Source organism: Gastrolobium bilobum, unplaced genomic scaffold (genome assembly GCF_033153095.1).
Source record: "Gastrolobium bilobum isolate Gb01-03AN ecotype WA unplaced genomic scaffold, APGP_CSIRO_Gbil_v1 utg2637, whole genome shotgun sequence".
Lineage (NCBI taxonomy): Eukaryota > Viridiplantae > Streptophyta > Magnoliopsida > Fabales > Fabaceae > Gastrolobium > Gastrolobium bilobum.
This window is the reverse complement of record NW_026895153.1, coordinates 20388-34716: the sequence shown is the minus strand read 5'-3', so window position 1 is coordinate 34716 and position 14329 is coordinate 20388. Positions and strand designations below refer to the sequence as shown.

At 34.6% G+C, this 14329-nt stretch overlaps 2 protein-coding genes across 3 annotated transcripts; one reads left to right on the top strand and one right to left on the bottom strand.

The window, feature by feature from the left end:
• Positions 1 to 1210: 1210 nt before the first annotated feature.
• LOC133296053 (uncharacterized) lies at positions 1211 to 3317 on the bottom strand. The gene is made up of 3 exons (XM_061495011.1): positions 3225 to 3317; positions 2128 to 2418; positions 1211 to 2044 (listed from the first exon to the last, which is right to left on the bottom strand). The coding sequence occupies exons 1-3, from the start codon at positions 3315 to 3317 to the stop codon at positions 1211 to 1213; spliced, it is 1218 nt and encodes a 405-aa protein (XP_061350995.1).
• Positions 3318 to 10300: 6983 nt separating this feature from the next.
• Positions 10301 to 12901, top strand: LOC133296069 (uncharacterized). 2 transcript variants are annotated; one of them, XM_061495026.1, is made up of 6 exons: positions 10301 to 10600; positions 11665 to 11763; positions 11877 to 11985; positions 12069 to 12140; positions 12256 to 12261; positions 12629 to 12901. In XM_061495026.1, the coding sequence occupies exons 1-6, from the start codon at positions 10419 to 10421 to the stop codon at positions 12743 to 12745; spliced, it is 585 nt and encodes a 194-aa protein (XP_061351010.1). In that variant the 5' UTR covers positions 10301 to 10418; the 3' UTR covers positions 12746 to 12901. The 2 variants fall into 2 exon arrangements, with proteins under 2 accessions (XP_061351010.1, XP_061351008.1); XM_061495024.1 differs by lacking the exon at positions 12256 to 12261 and having other exon boundaries at positions 12069 to 12164.
• The last annotated feature ends 1428 nt before the right edge of the window (positions 12902 to 14329 follow it).

The following is a 14329-nucleotide window of genomic DNA, read 5'->3' as shown; positions in this document are numbered from 1 at the left end:
TCTTTTTTTTTTATAATTAAATTTCAAAAGATGCTATGATTATATGGCTTTGTAGTTGTGTTTTTTGTGCTATAAAATGTGTTTTTGTGTATATTGGTAACTTCATGATATAATACAGTATATGTCAATAGCAATTGAACAAAGTTATAGAGTAATACAGCCCATTCCCATACATCATATGAAGTTTATTCTTGTTATGATCCCACTGTCATGATGGGGCATAATAATTTTTTTCTGCATAGTGAGGGTGGACTGATGTTATGTTGTGGTACATGGACATTACAGATAAATGACAGTTGGATGTAGTGAAATATCCAGTCAAATTGTTTGTTGCAAATGGGAATTTGAGGAGTGGACATTGGTACCTAAGGATGAAATCTAGACCCCAATTTGGTCCCTGACAATTTGTATTGGGAGCCAATTTGGTCCTTGACAATTTGTATCGGGGGCCAATTTGGTCCCTAACGTTACAAAATGGCCATGAGCTGTTTAGAGCAAAAAAGGTATTGCCAGTAACACAAACATCTAAAATTCTCAGTAGGACCAAACTGCATTGAATACCCATGACACATTGGATTGTAGCATATGACAGATTGCAGCAAATGACAGTACATAACTGAATTCAGCAAAGAAACTTGTAGTAAAAAATGCAGCAAAAAATTTGAGAACCGAATTCTCAATGCAGCAAACATGACCTGAAGTGAAATTAAAGTAAAAAATTTGATAGTACACAAACATAATGCAGTAATACCAACCCCAAACATTTACTACACATAGCTAAGAATCAAAAAGACTCATACAAAGATTCAAAAAGCACCATACAGAGACAAATTGCTGCAAAGGGAGCAAATGATATAAAAAAAAGGAACTTGTAGTCAGTGAAGGAGGAACTTGTAGTCATTGAAGGAGGAACTTGTAGTCATTTACATTCTAAAATTACAGGACTGCCAAAAAGAGAACTTGTAGTCCTCATAAACCATTCTAAAACATCCTTCAAACTATTCCCCCGTTGGCCTATTTTGCTTCAAAATACACCCATTCAGAGACATATTGTGATTCAAAAAAAGCAAGTACTTCACCTGAAGGCCTTAAATACAAAAAAATAATTGGGGTACAGCTAACAGTTCATACAATTCAAAAAATTGGGTACTAAGGACCATTGTTGCCTATATAACAAAAACTGAACCCCTATACAAAAAACTGATCATGTTCATTCAAGCTTGTCTTGGTGGCCTAAACCCAGGTGTGGCCATGAATGCCATAAGTCTGCTCCTTGTGCCACTGTTTGTTGCATTGAAGGTTTCAGTTGACAATTGTCTTCTGGTGGTGGGGCAGTAAGTGGTGGGCTGTTGACCTTAATGGCTTCCTCAGCTGCCTGGGACTGCCTTGAAGGTTCTCCTTGACTCAGAGGGATCTCCTCTTCATGTGTTGCTGCTATGTTAAAATTAACTGCATGTGAAGGTGCTGCTGCTCTCCTCCCTCTCTTGCTTGCAGCTGGTCCCTTACAGGTCTTGGCATAGTGACCAGATTGCCCACATTTAGCACACTTTGCAGCACGTGTCCTCTTTAATTTTTTGGTTTGGCTCTCATGCTCCTCAGTTTGATCCTTCTTCCTTTGCTTTTTGGGACGGCCAATTGGCTTTTTCAGTGGTGGAGGAATGAGCTTAGGCTCAGATGATGCTGGCCAATACTGGTCAGAATTGACAAGGTTCAAGGTATGTGCATAAGTGGCATGCAAAGCATCCACTGTCAGCCATTGATGGACATAAAGCTCTGCTGGTTCATTCTTGTGACATAATGCAGCAATTGCATGCTCACATGGAAATCCAGTGAGCTGCCACATATTACATGCACAAGTCTTGTAGGTTAGATTGACTCCAACCCTTTCACCTTTCCCAGTCACTTCGTATAAATCTTGCTCCAAGTTTCCTGTCCAAGTTGGTGTCCAAGAGTTTCTTAACACCTTCAATTGATCCAGCTTCTTCTGCTGTGCTGGGGCAATTTTACCCCTAATTGTACCAAGAATCTTTGATGGGCAGCCATCCTCCTCATTATATAGCATCTAAGTTCTTCACATAAGCTGACAATAAGCTTGGACCTGTATCCAACAATTTTTGCATTCCACACCTCAGCCATGTTGTTGGTTATGTTATCACACTTGGGCCAGTGACTAAAATAGGCCTTCACCCAGCATGAGGGGTCAATCTTGTTGAGGTATGCCCAAGCATCTTCATTCAACTCTTTCAATTTCTGCATTGTTCTTTGGAATTGGGGCACAGTTGTGCATCGTGCAGCCTCCCATACTATTCCCCTAATGGCTTTGTCCTTCCATTGCTTAATGAAATTCTTCCACATGTGCTGCACACAAAACCTGTGATGGGCACCTGGCATGACCTCCTGTAATGCTGGTATCAATCCCTGCATTCATATATTCAGCAACAACAAAAGTAGTTACACTTGGCCAGCAATGAAAATTCAATACAAAATGAAATTAAAAGAAAATAAATTTGAAATAGACAAACCTTTTGCTGATCCAAAATGAAGTTCCATCCATGAACTACATGGCTGCCAATGTCCTCTTGTAACAAGGTCAGAAACTACTTCCAATTTTCTTTTGTCTCACTATCAACAACTGCAAAAGCAATGACATAAAAACTCTTGTTTGCATCCTCTCCCACTGCACTCAAGAGCTGTCCCCCATAATAACCTTTTAAGAAACATCCATCCAGGCCAATCAATGCCCTACACCCAGCTTTGAATCCTTTCTTACAGGCATCAAGGCATATATACAGTTTAGAAAAAATTGGTGGGCTGTTAGGGATTGGTTGTGGAATTACTTGCATCTGGCAAGTGGAGCCAGGGTTGCTCCTTAGAAGCTCATCCAGGTAGTCCCTTAGCTTGCTATACTGTTCTTTCTCATTTCCTTATATTCTTCACTTGGCTTTGTGTAGTGCCTTCCTTAATTTTTTCAGATAAACATGGACCTTGTACTCTTCCTTTAAATGCTCATAAGCCTCGGCTCTTGTCATATTGGGCTGTGTGACCAGCCTTTTCTCCAACTTTGCAGCAACCCAATCCCTGGTGGCCTTTTTATTTTTGAAAATTCCGCAACAAGTGTGGTTGTCATTGAATGTCTTGACTTGGAAACAATTGAATTTGTTACTCCAAGAACAATATATCATCCACTCACAGTCAGCATTTGAGCACTTGGCCCTTGATCTTACCTTATCATTCTTAACCCATACAAATTGCCTCCCAAGACTTATATTGTAGTCTTTGACATCCTGTTTAAAGTGCTCCAAGCTGCCAAACTCCATTCCAAGCTCAAGCTGTACTTGACCAAAGGCCTGCTCCTCATTAAACTTGGAAAACACTTCCCTCTCAACCTCATCATCCCCACTTGAAGGAGGAGTCTTCAATTCTTCAGAATTCTAACCATAGCCCTGATCTTCAAAGGGCATATTCTGCTCATCCTCTGAATCTTTTTCTTCCCTGTCACTCTTGTTAATTGTCCTTTTTTCCTTCTTTCCTTTCACCTTCTTTTTCAATGCAATTATTGGCTCATCCTCTTCACCTAGTTCATCATCTGTTTCGTCTTCAACACCCGGTGGCGGAGACTTATAAGGCTCATCTTCTACACTGTCATATGAATCACTTGACAGTCCACTGCCCTCCCGATCTTCATATTCATCAGCATGAGTCATATGGAAGTCAGACAAACTGTCAACTGAATCACCTAAGACCCCCTCCTCATCGGCACTTTCAGGAGGAGTTAGATCTGCAGGCCCAGCCAAAATCTCAGGAACTACAATACAACCATCAAAATATATGTCTATTTTGTTCCCATTACTTAAGGCAGCCTTGACCATTTGCAAAACATTAGAATTCTTTTCAAGAAGATGCAACCCAACCTCTAAATCACTCTCACCAGGCTTCAACCACGACACCTGCCTACATTTGTGGTAACCATACCCCTTGAACAGAGCTTCAAGGTCACGAAGGTTTACATAGTCTGCATCCATTTCTGGTAAATCATCCACTCTCCCATTCACATAATTCAGCTTCCCTTCATCATTCCTAACCAACACACCCCCATGATGATATCTCATGACTATATACTCATCCATCTGCATATAAGACATAACATAATAATATTTTACACTACCTTAATATTATTTTACAGTATCATACAACCAATCATTTATTATCAATATTACTATAATACTGTAACAACCACGGTTATTTTAAATGCCTGCATTGCTAAAAAATTGGGAGTTTTTTTGTAATCACTATACATAGCAACTTAAAATAACAACAGGGGGACCACATGCAACAAGTTCCTAAAATATTCTACCAAAGAGGACCACATAAAAAAAAACCCTAACCATCTCTTGCCCTAAACCGCACATGGGGGACCACATTAAGCAAAAAGACAATGACCAAAAAGGAAAGGGAGACAATAGATAATAAAGAAAAGGTTTCTCTCACGTACCTTGCACGAAAGTCACCGCACTCACAATCATTTTTTTAAGGATCTTCACACTAAATGCTTGCAACTGGAGAAGACACGTACACCAACAAAGCACCGTAGGTCACCAACCTTCACCGAAAAAGAAGCTCACGAGTAGAGGAAATGGCGGGTATGGTAATCACTACTTGTTGTCTGACTGTGTTCACTGAGTCAACAACAAAGGATCAACAAGACTCTCTTCATCAAACGACGTTGTCCCCTTCTACTCACTTGAAACAGCCTTCGAATCAAATACGACGTCGTTTTTTTCTCTCCACGTGGCTGTGACGTTAGTGACTCAGCCACTTAACGTTCCAGCAAAGTGGGTCGTCACGTTCCATGTAACAGAAGGACAAACGTGTCCCTTTTTTTCAAAAATTAGACACTGAAATGTGACTTTTTTTTAACTAGGGACTAAATTGTGCCTTGTGAAAATTTCCAGGGACGAAAAAGAGTATTTACTCTATTTATAATTGATTTTAGGAGAAAAACTATCGTTAGAGATGGTGGTCAAGGCAATAAAGTGATGAAGAATGGGTGGAGAGGCTCTCAACGGGGGTGAGGTTTTGGTTCTTCAATGCCCTCGAACCTCCTCCAAAGGTATTGAATCCAATCATCAGGGTTTATTTTGGGAGGCACATCCGTAAAATTGATAGCCTTGTTGATGCAAGTTAGCACATGGAGGCTCCTCTAGATTGGCCTGTACTGACCTTTTGGTGTAGGTGCCTGTCAAGTTTATTACCAAGCAACAAAGAGGACTCGATCCATTTATCTGATGAGGAGGCAGGACTTCTAGTCAAGCTTAATGTTACCATGTCATTGCTAAACATAACAGTTCTGCAAGTATGCGTGCAAGTATACGCGACAACAAGTAATATAGGGCTTTTGTGAATCCCAGTTATCGTTCCCACAAGGATCTTTGGTGTTTTTGACTTGGAATAAAATTGTAATTGCTAATCAGAATAAAAATAAAATAAAATAAAATAACATAAAATCAAATTAAATGACTGCTATTCTAAATCAAGTGTAAGAAAAATATTTTTGTGAGGACTTTCTTTTTTTTGAAATAGAACTTTATTTGGTGAAAGAATTTTGAACTACTGACTAGAAAATTAATTAAATGGAAGACTTGTAAACTTTTTTTTATGATTTTCTCTTAAATTTTAAAACAGAAAATTAAACTTGTGGTTTGAACAAAAATCTCAAGTGACAACAAAGATTGATTTAAAAACAGAGTTTGGAAGCAAGTTGGGTATCAATTTCCCCTTCTCTCATTTGCTATTAAGTTGCTTTAACAGAAAAATATATGTTGCTTTTTTCAACAGTTCCAGCTTAACGAAAATACTAATACAATCATTGTTTCTCAACAACAGTTTTTTTCCATAAATAATAGATGACACATCCCTGTGTATCTATTATTACAAGACCTTGAAGCACCATTTCCTTAAGTTACAGGGGGGTAACTTCATCCCTGGAGCCATACCCATTGAGAGAGATCTCTCTCAACTTTTTATGTGCTTACAATGAGGTCTAGTGTGAGTTATTTCCAAATAATTCCACACCACCAGGAGTAGCCTATGTGTCACATAATAAACTCAGCATAAAAAGAACACACCGTAAACAAATTGGAAATTAACATTTAAGAATTAAAACAGCAACTAATACCAAATGAGTTCTGGGTACTCTTTCAACCAAACTCTAAGAAATTTAGCTCATCACCAAAGGTTGATGAGCATACAAACAACAAAGGTCCATAACAAAACAGGAAATTAAAACGTACGAACAAGGAAAATTAAAAGGCAGAAGCTATATTCAGCAAATAGCTCTGCTACAGTGCTTAGAAAAATTACACAATTTAAAAACCCTAAAACAGAACAGATAACAGTAAATAAAATCCAAAGAGACCGAGAGAGGAAGAGAGGTCCTGCAATGCTTTTCTCCCTCCTTTATAGCCGATCCTCCTTCATGCAAAACGGTTCATACCTCAGCCCGCACGTATGCTCCACACTCCTCTTGATAGTGTGTTTTCCTTGCACGAGTAGCAAACGCACTCCAAAAGAATCTTCAGCCAGCACTCCTAACAAATTCTAGCTCATCAAATCAGTTAAGGGACGTGTTTGGCTTTTTTTGTATCACACAAAAATCGGTTAGGGTTGGTGTTTTGGTTGGTTTGCTCAAAAAAAGGAACCGTGGGTGAGGGTTAAATCTTGATGGCTTGGCCGAAAATAAGGACGGTCTGGCTTGGTGGTTCGATTCAGAGTGATCGGTTTGAGATGAAGGTCTGGATGGAGGTGGGTTTGTAGCTAGGGTTTGCAAGTATCGGTTCCTTTTCTTTTTGGTTTCACGCGTCTGAGCTTTCCCTTACTCTCAATCCCTTTCTTTCTTTTCTTCCTTGGATTGGGCTTCTGATTTGGATATCGGCCCACTCCTTTTCTTTCTATTCTCTTCTTTCTTTTTCCTTTTTGCTTTTCTGACTTGTAATGTAAAACTCCAGCCCAAGTCTTTGTCTTTCTTTTTTTCTTTGCTTTGCTTGGAAATAACAATTTGGGCCTGAAAAATACAAATACAAGCCCATTAGCTCCACATTCAGAATTATTCATATCAATGCAATTTGGGGTTAATATTATACACAAAATACTCTTTTCATTTATATTTTCACATTAAACCACATGTTCCAAGTCACATATCATGGACTTATCAATGTCAAACAAAGAAATCAGGTAGTGATGTTTCCTCAAGTTTCCAGAAGAAAAAGGATGAGTTGGCAAAGGTTAAGGCCATCATAAAGAAGTTGGACGACACCCTTGTGAAGGCGGGCAAGGACCTCGAGATTGCTAAAGTAGAGGACAATATGGACTATGAGATGCATTTGGCCGAGCTAGGAAGTGCTTTCAGGCTTATGCAAATGAGGCTTTTGAAAACGCGGTTGCTTAGGTCAAGGTGTTGAATAGGGTGCAAGAATCGAAGATCAGGATGCCTTCTATTATGCTAATGATGGAAATATCATCCTATGCATTAAAAGAGGTGAGATGGGCAATGCATCTATTGATCTCTATACCTTTTTATGGTGATGAGATGCCTCCAAGATGAAGGGACGAAATGTAAGTTTTCTTTGTACTTTATTCTTTATTTTTTTGACGATTTGAAGGCTTTATACCTTTTCTCGTTTGTAATGTGACATTGTCGAGTTGCTTAACTCGTGTTATTTGTTATCACTTTCACTTGAGGGTGCATTATTAGAGAATGATTGCCTTTTTGTCGCTTAAGACCTCAGTGTCTGACTGAGTTTTTTTGGAGCATATTCAATTTATATTGCAAAACACTCCATTAGATAAATATTTTTTATTCATTTTCTTTTAATTACTTTACATTTTAATAATGTGAGGCTACCGACCCAACTTAGTATAAATCTTTTCAATATATATATATATATATATATATATATATATATATATATATATATATATATATATATGACGAGCTTACTAAGATTTTTCTCTAGTACAATATGCGACAATAACATAAAACAAAAACATTTTGCAACAAAAAATGCTGCATTCTACAATAATAAAAAAATTTGCTTGGTGGTAATTGGAATTATGGTTTATTGTAGTTTTTCTTTTGTTACATAGTGTAGTTATCTTTAACAAGTCAATTACAAAAGTCAATCTGAAATAATATTTTCCCTCGTATTTAATTTTTTTGGTAAATACCAAAAACGAATGTTAACTTAGGGGGGTGTATTGGATTGAGATTTCAAAGGATTTTAATGGATTGTTTTTGGACAAAAAAATCCGTTAGTATTCGATTAGAATTTTAAAGGATTGAAAAAAATCACGTGGTATTCGATTTGGATTTTAAAGGATTATTTTATAATCCGTCCAAATCCGTTAGTATTCAATCAAGATTTTAAATAATGGAATCACAATCTCGTTGTATTAAAAAATCTAACGATTTTAATGGATTTTCTAGTGGATTGGATTTCACAAGACTTTTTAGTGAAAAATATAATAGAATGTCTCTCTCACAATCTCACCCCAACCCCTAGGATTTCTTGAGATTCTTCTATTACAGTGTTTTCTTCTTCTTTTGGCACGTTGACTGCTCGAAATTGGATTCCTCTATAGGAGCTTCGTCAAAACTAAAAAAAAAACATATTTTTGAGCGATTTTTATCACAAAATAACCCATAAACAACAAACCAACAAGATTTTAATATAATTTATCTCAAAAGTAACATATTTTTGAGCCATTTTCGAGAAATTTTGGAAGTTTAAAAAGTAATTTTTCAAGCTATGGGTCGCGATTTTTCTTGGCACAAAAATGTGTGTTTTTTGTATTAAAAACAACATAAAATAGTGAAAAAATAACAAGGGAACTAAAACCCTCAAACCAATTTTCATTTTACATCAATGAAACAATATCAATTTAAAGAAAGATTGAAACTTTCATAATATGAACCACACATTTCGTAACAATACATTCATGAACGAAATTCCTTCACTATAGGAAACGATTTCAAACAAATTTTGTGTCAATAGATAACTAAAAGCTTGTTTCTCAAAATCCCCAAAGTAATTTACTTGTTTCTCAAAAGCCCCAAAGTAATTTAAGGTTTCAATGTATCGATTAAAAAAATTTGAGAAATTTTCTAAACTTTCATGTAATTAAACCCAAAATTTCAGATTCATATGGTTAGAAAATTCAAAATCCCCCAAAGTTTTTAAAATCAATTGCAAAAAATTCCAAACAAAATTTTATCATGAACTTTAGGTTCTATATGCAAATTTAGAATTATTTTTACAATTAAAAAAACTGGGTCTTATAATTATATATGCATATCTATGATACCAAATGAAGAAAATAATTTTAACCCATTAGATATGTGAAAAGTTGTTATTTAGTAATTTTGAATGTTTGTTAAAAATTATATTATTTTTTACTGATTGAGAAAATTATATTAGATTTTACTTTTTTTTATTAATTTCATTTCATTTCTTTGTTATTTTTTTATGGAGAAGATTATACTTACAACTTATTTTTGTTTACAACATTTTACAACCATATCTCAGCCATTGATTTCCGTCAATCAATGTTTATTATTTTTGCAAATCAAACTCATTAATTAATATTAAATTTGCAATGAATGATAATCGTTGATTGATGAAAATCTACGGTTAAGATATGATTGTAAAATGTTGTAAACAAAAATAGATTGTAAGTATAACCTTTCCCTTTTGTATTGACTCTTATAATTTTGAATGTTTGTTAAAAATTCATATGATTTTTTAAAATCTTATAAATCCATATTGTCCTTTCAAATCTTATAAATTCTATTAAAATCCTTTAAAATCCAATTTTATGAAATCTTGATTGTAAAAAAAGCCTTTTAAAAAAGTCTTTAAAGTCTCTCAAATTCTAAAATGTCTTTTCAAATCTGTAGGATTTTTTATCTCAAAAAAATATTTTAAAATCTTAATCCAATACACCCCCTTAATCAGAAAGATTAAATTATATCGAGATAATTATCGATAGTAATATCTCATAAATAAATGATTTATATATATAATTGAAAATTCTTTCACTATATCTTACAGTGTAACAATTTTTTTTTTCTTAATCTTGTTATAGAAAATTAATTATAAAATCCAATCCAATAAATAATAACAACAATATATATGTATATATTCAGTATTTACATTTAAAAATAATCATTATCCATAATTTATCAAATATCATTATTTTTTGGTTTGGAACATTTCATCCCGTGATATGAACCCTAGTGTTGGTACTTGGTAGAGAGTCCTAGATCAGAAACATAACCCACATAAAAAAGAGAGTCCCACGATCTCTTCTCTCTTTCCTCATTGACTCTCTCTCTTCTTTCTCTTTCTCTCTCTCAAGTGTCAATGGCGGATCCAATCTCGAAGGCTCTGATTGCGTTTGCGCTCGTAGCTTCCTTGTTGCTATGCTCACAGGCATCCTCTGACGTGCCCTTCATCGTAGCTCACAAGAAGGCCTCCCTCAACAGGCTCAAGTCTGGTGCCGAAAGGGTCTCCGTCACCATCGACATCTACAACCAAGGAACCTCGTACGCTCCGATCTAAGACCAACGTTTTTTTTTTTGTAATTTTGTTTTCAATTTTTTTTTTAATTTTTTTTTTAATTTTGAATGTCTAAGATCCTAATTCCCCATATGCATGCATGGTCGGATTGTTTTTGAGCTGGAATTAGAGTTTTATGATTTTTTTTTTAAATTCCGTGAATATTTGTATTTATGCTATTTGGTTGCTGAGTAAATGTTGGTAAAAATAAGAAATTTATGCTGGATCTCGTTTTTTTTTTTAAATGATTTGGAAAATTAAGAAAAAGGGTAATCTTTTTTATCAGCTGGGAAGAAGATAAAAATAAAGGTAAAAATCGATAATTTTTGCTTTTAAGGAATTTTTTTAAGCATCTGAGGCATGCCCCTTTTGCTTGCGTGAGTTAGTAAGTGGAAGGAAAAGGGGTTTTTCTCTCTCGGTTTCATAACGCTGGAGGTTTTGCATGTTTCATTTTGATCTGATTATTGAAGAAATGGAGAGTTCATGTATAATTTGATGATGCTTAAACATAATGTGAAAAATTGAAGCTTTTGATGGCTTAATTGGAGTTTTAAATTTTAAGTGCATGTACTGTGCTATCTCTGATTTGACCAGTGGGTTTTTCAAAGTATGGAGAAGTACATTTGAGGTTATTTTGGTGCTTTACTTGTTAAGGATTGGCTGGAAGACAGTGCCAAAATGCAAAATCCATTCCTGTGTTTTATGGGATTGGGTTTAATGACTGACATGGACTATGGTAGGCTAGTAGCAAAGGTGTAAATCAATAAGATAGGACTTTGTGTGCTATAACTCTTGTTGAATCATGGTTTTGTTTCCCAATCTTACGACGTCTTGGGGCTCTCTTTTTATCTCATAAGTGGTTAGCAAGTTTGTGTAAATAAACCTTGTTATTCCTTGTTTGACTTGTTCAGCTGTTAAATTTAGTATATTCTGTTTTTCAAAAATGAACTACATATTCTACTATATCTATTTTTATTTGGTAACCTTGTACTTATGCTATTAGTATTTACTTATCCTTTGTTCTTACCACTTCTCTTCTTTTTTTTTGAAGGACCGCATACGATTTAAGTCTAGCAGACGATAGCTGGCCAAATGATCTTTTTAGTATAATCAGCGGTAGCACTTCAAAGTCATGGGAAAAGCTTGATGCGTGAGTTCCTTAGTAATTGCTGTAACATTTTTTGCTACTCTAGGTTACCTACTGTTTCTGCTCTATTGCATTTTGATTAATATCTTTTTACAAACAAATCATACTATTTTCAGGGGTGGTGTCCTCTCCCACACATTTGAGCTTGAGGCAAAAACAAAGGGAGTATTTTCTGGTGAACCGGCTATCATAAAGTTCCGCATACCCACAAAGGCTGCCTTACAGGTTTAATATGTGTTGGGGTTGCTGTCTATTTTAATTTCTGGTGAGCAAAATTTTCTTAATGATAATAGTTTTTTTCCTATTAGGAGGCATATTCAACCCCCATATTGCCTTTAGATGTTCTTGCTGATAGACCTCCTGAGAAGAAGTTTGAATGGGTATGTTTTCTTGAATACCTGAAAGTTACGCGAATCAATCTTAATTGCTTATGTTGACTGATGAATTGCTTTTTTGTTTTCATGTATTCATATTTGGTTGGACCGGATTTCTCAGGCTAAGGTATAGACAATTATTTTATGCTCCTTGTAACTGCTGTCTTCAAAATTATTATGTGAATGACCTAAGCTTGAATTATGATGAGGGCTACCTGTTTTGTTAGTTAATTTTGCATGTCATCGATAAGGCATGATGAGATGGACAAAGTGGATATCATTCACCTTTTTGGTGCAACTTATACATTCTTGAGAAATGGACAGAAAATAAAGTTAATCTGGTTTTGCATACTCTTGCACTTTCTCTCCACATGTGTTTCACCAAGGGAATAATGCCACAACTTAATAAGTTTCCGATGCTATGTTGTTTTCAACCACTAGATGTGTCATAGTGTAAAGTCATTACCTTAATGTCAAAATGTTATTGTCCACAGAGGTTGCTGGCTAAGTATGGATCTCTAATCTCGGTGATCTCCTTCATGGTTCTGTTTGTGTACCTGGTGGCTACACCATCAAAATCCAGTGCAAAAGGAAGCAAGAAGAAGCGTTAATCAGTGTCAAATTAGTACGCTTGCAATCAGACATTTTGGAGGCTAGAGCATGATATTATGTCAGTGGTCAGTGTTTACCCAGTTAGAACGTATGTTGTTGGACTTTTTTGAATGAATGGTTAAATGAGTTAGCGAGAGAACAAATTAATTTCTTGACGGCTTAGCCTGAACTGTTGTTTTCAGATGTGATGAATCTTAGCTAGCAAAAGTATAGTTATTGATCACCTGATTTCATAGCTATTTTTAAATTTAATGTTCTGATGATTTCAAGTTCGTTTTCTATTTATGAATCATTGACCAATTTACTAAATTGTTCACAAAATTTGGTTATGTGAAAATTAAATATCTTATGGGGTAAGTTTGGTTATGGGAAAATAATTTTTTTTTCCCATTAAAATATATATTTTTTGTTTAATCAAATAACATGTTCCTAAAATTTCAATAGGTCCCGTGAGTTTGCATGAGACTTTTGAAAATGGGAGTTAGTCGGTTTAAAACGATGGCTTTTAATTAACAAAAACCATTAATTTGTGTTCAGTGTCCCTCGCGCCGAAGTAGATATTCATTAACCACGTAGTAAAAGGAAATTATTGTTCTGTGAATACAAAATATAGGCTCATACCCATTATAATAAGTGAGTATGAAGCATCTTTATCTTGCTACAAATAAGGCTTCTTTCATACACTAAGGCCTTAGCTTGTGTACGTACTAAGGGTCAAAAAATTTTAATATGTCAAACTATAAAATAAAATTCATAATTACACAAATGTATTAGAAAAAAATTTATTTAAAATTTTCAAAGTAATAAGATTGATGTTATTGTAACAAATAATAATTATTTATTTAAAATTTAGAATATAATATAAAATAAAATTAGTAAAGAAAGTGTAAATTATATATACATATATGAAATTTTCATATGATTTTTAAGCATATTTTCATGTGATCTTTGATAACATTATTATTTCATGTGATGTTAATGAGAGTTTATTTCATGTGATGTTAATGAAAATTTATTTCATATGGTCTTTGTGAATATTTTTTATTTTTATTTTTTATATTTTAATTTGATTTGAGTTTACAAACTTTAGTTTGCAACTTGGTAGGCCTTACAAGTTGTATTCGGTTTTTTAGTTTTTTTATAATATGGCAGGCCATAAATCTAGTATTTAATAGGCTAATAGGTCAGTATAGGTTCCAAATATTTTACATAGGCTTAGGCTATCAAAGTCAAAGTTTGGCTTAACTTGACCCATTTATATCCTAGCCGTGACCTGTGAAGAACATTAACATAGAGGGACAACAAACTTCACAAATAAAAAGAAACATGGAATAATCAGCGACAAATGTCTAAAATCATTTAAATGACATTGGATCCACATAAATCATTTAATTAGTGTTTAGATATTTTAAAACTTTTAAAAATACAAAAAGAAGAAGTTGTTAATGGATATGTATAAGAAATTTTCATACTCCATATATATACATATATCTTCATTGATTTTTCTCTTTAACCGTTTCCACTAATTAATAACCAAAATTCACATTCTTGTTGTGAAATAAAATACAAATAACACTAATAAA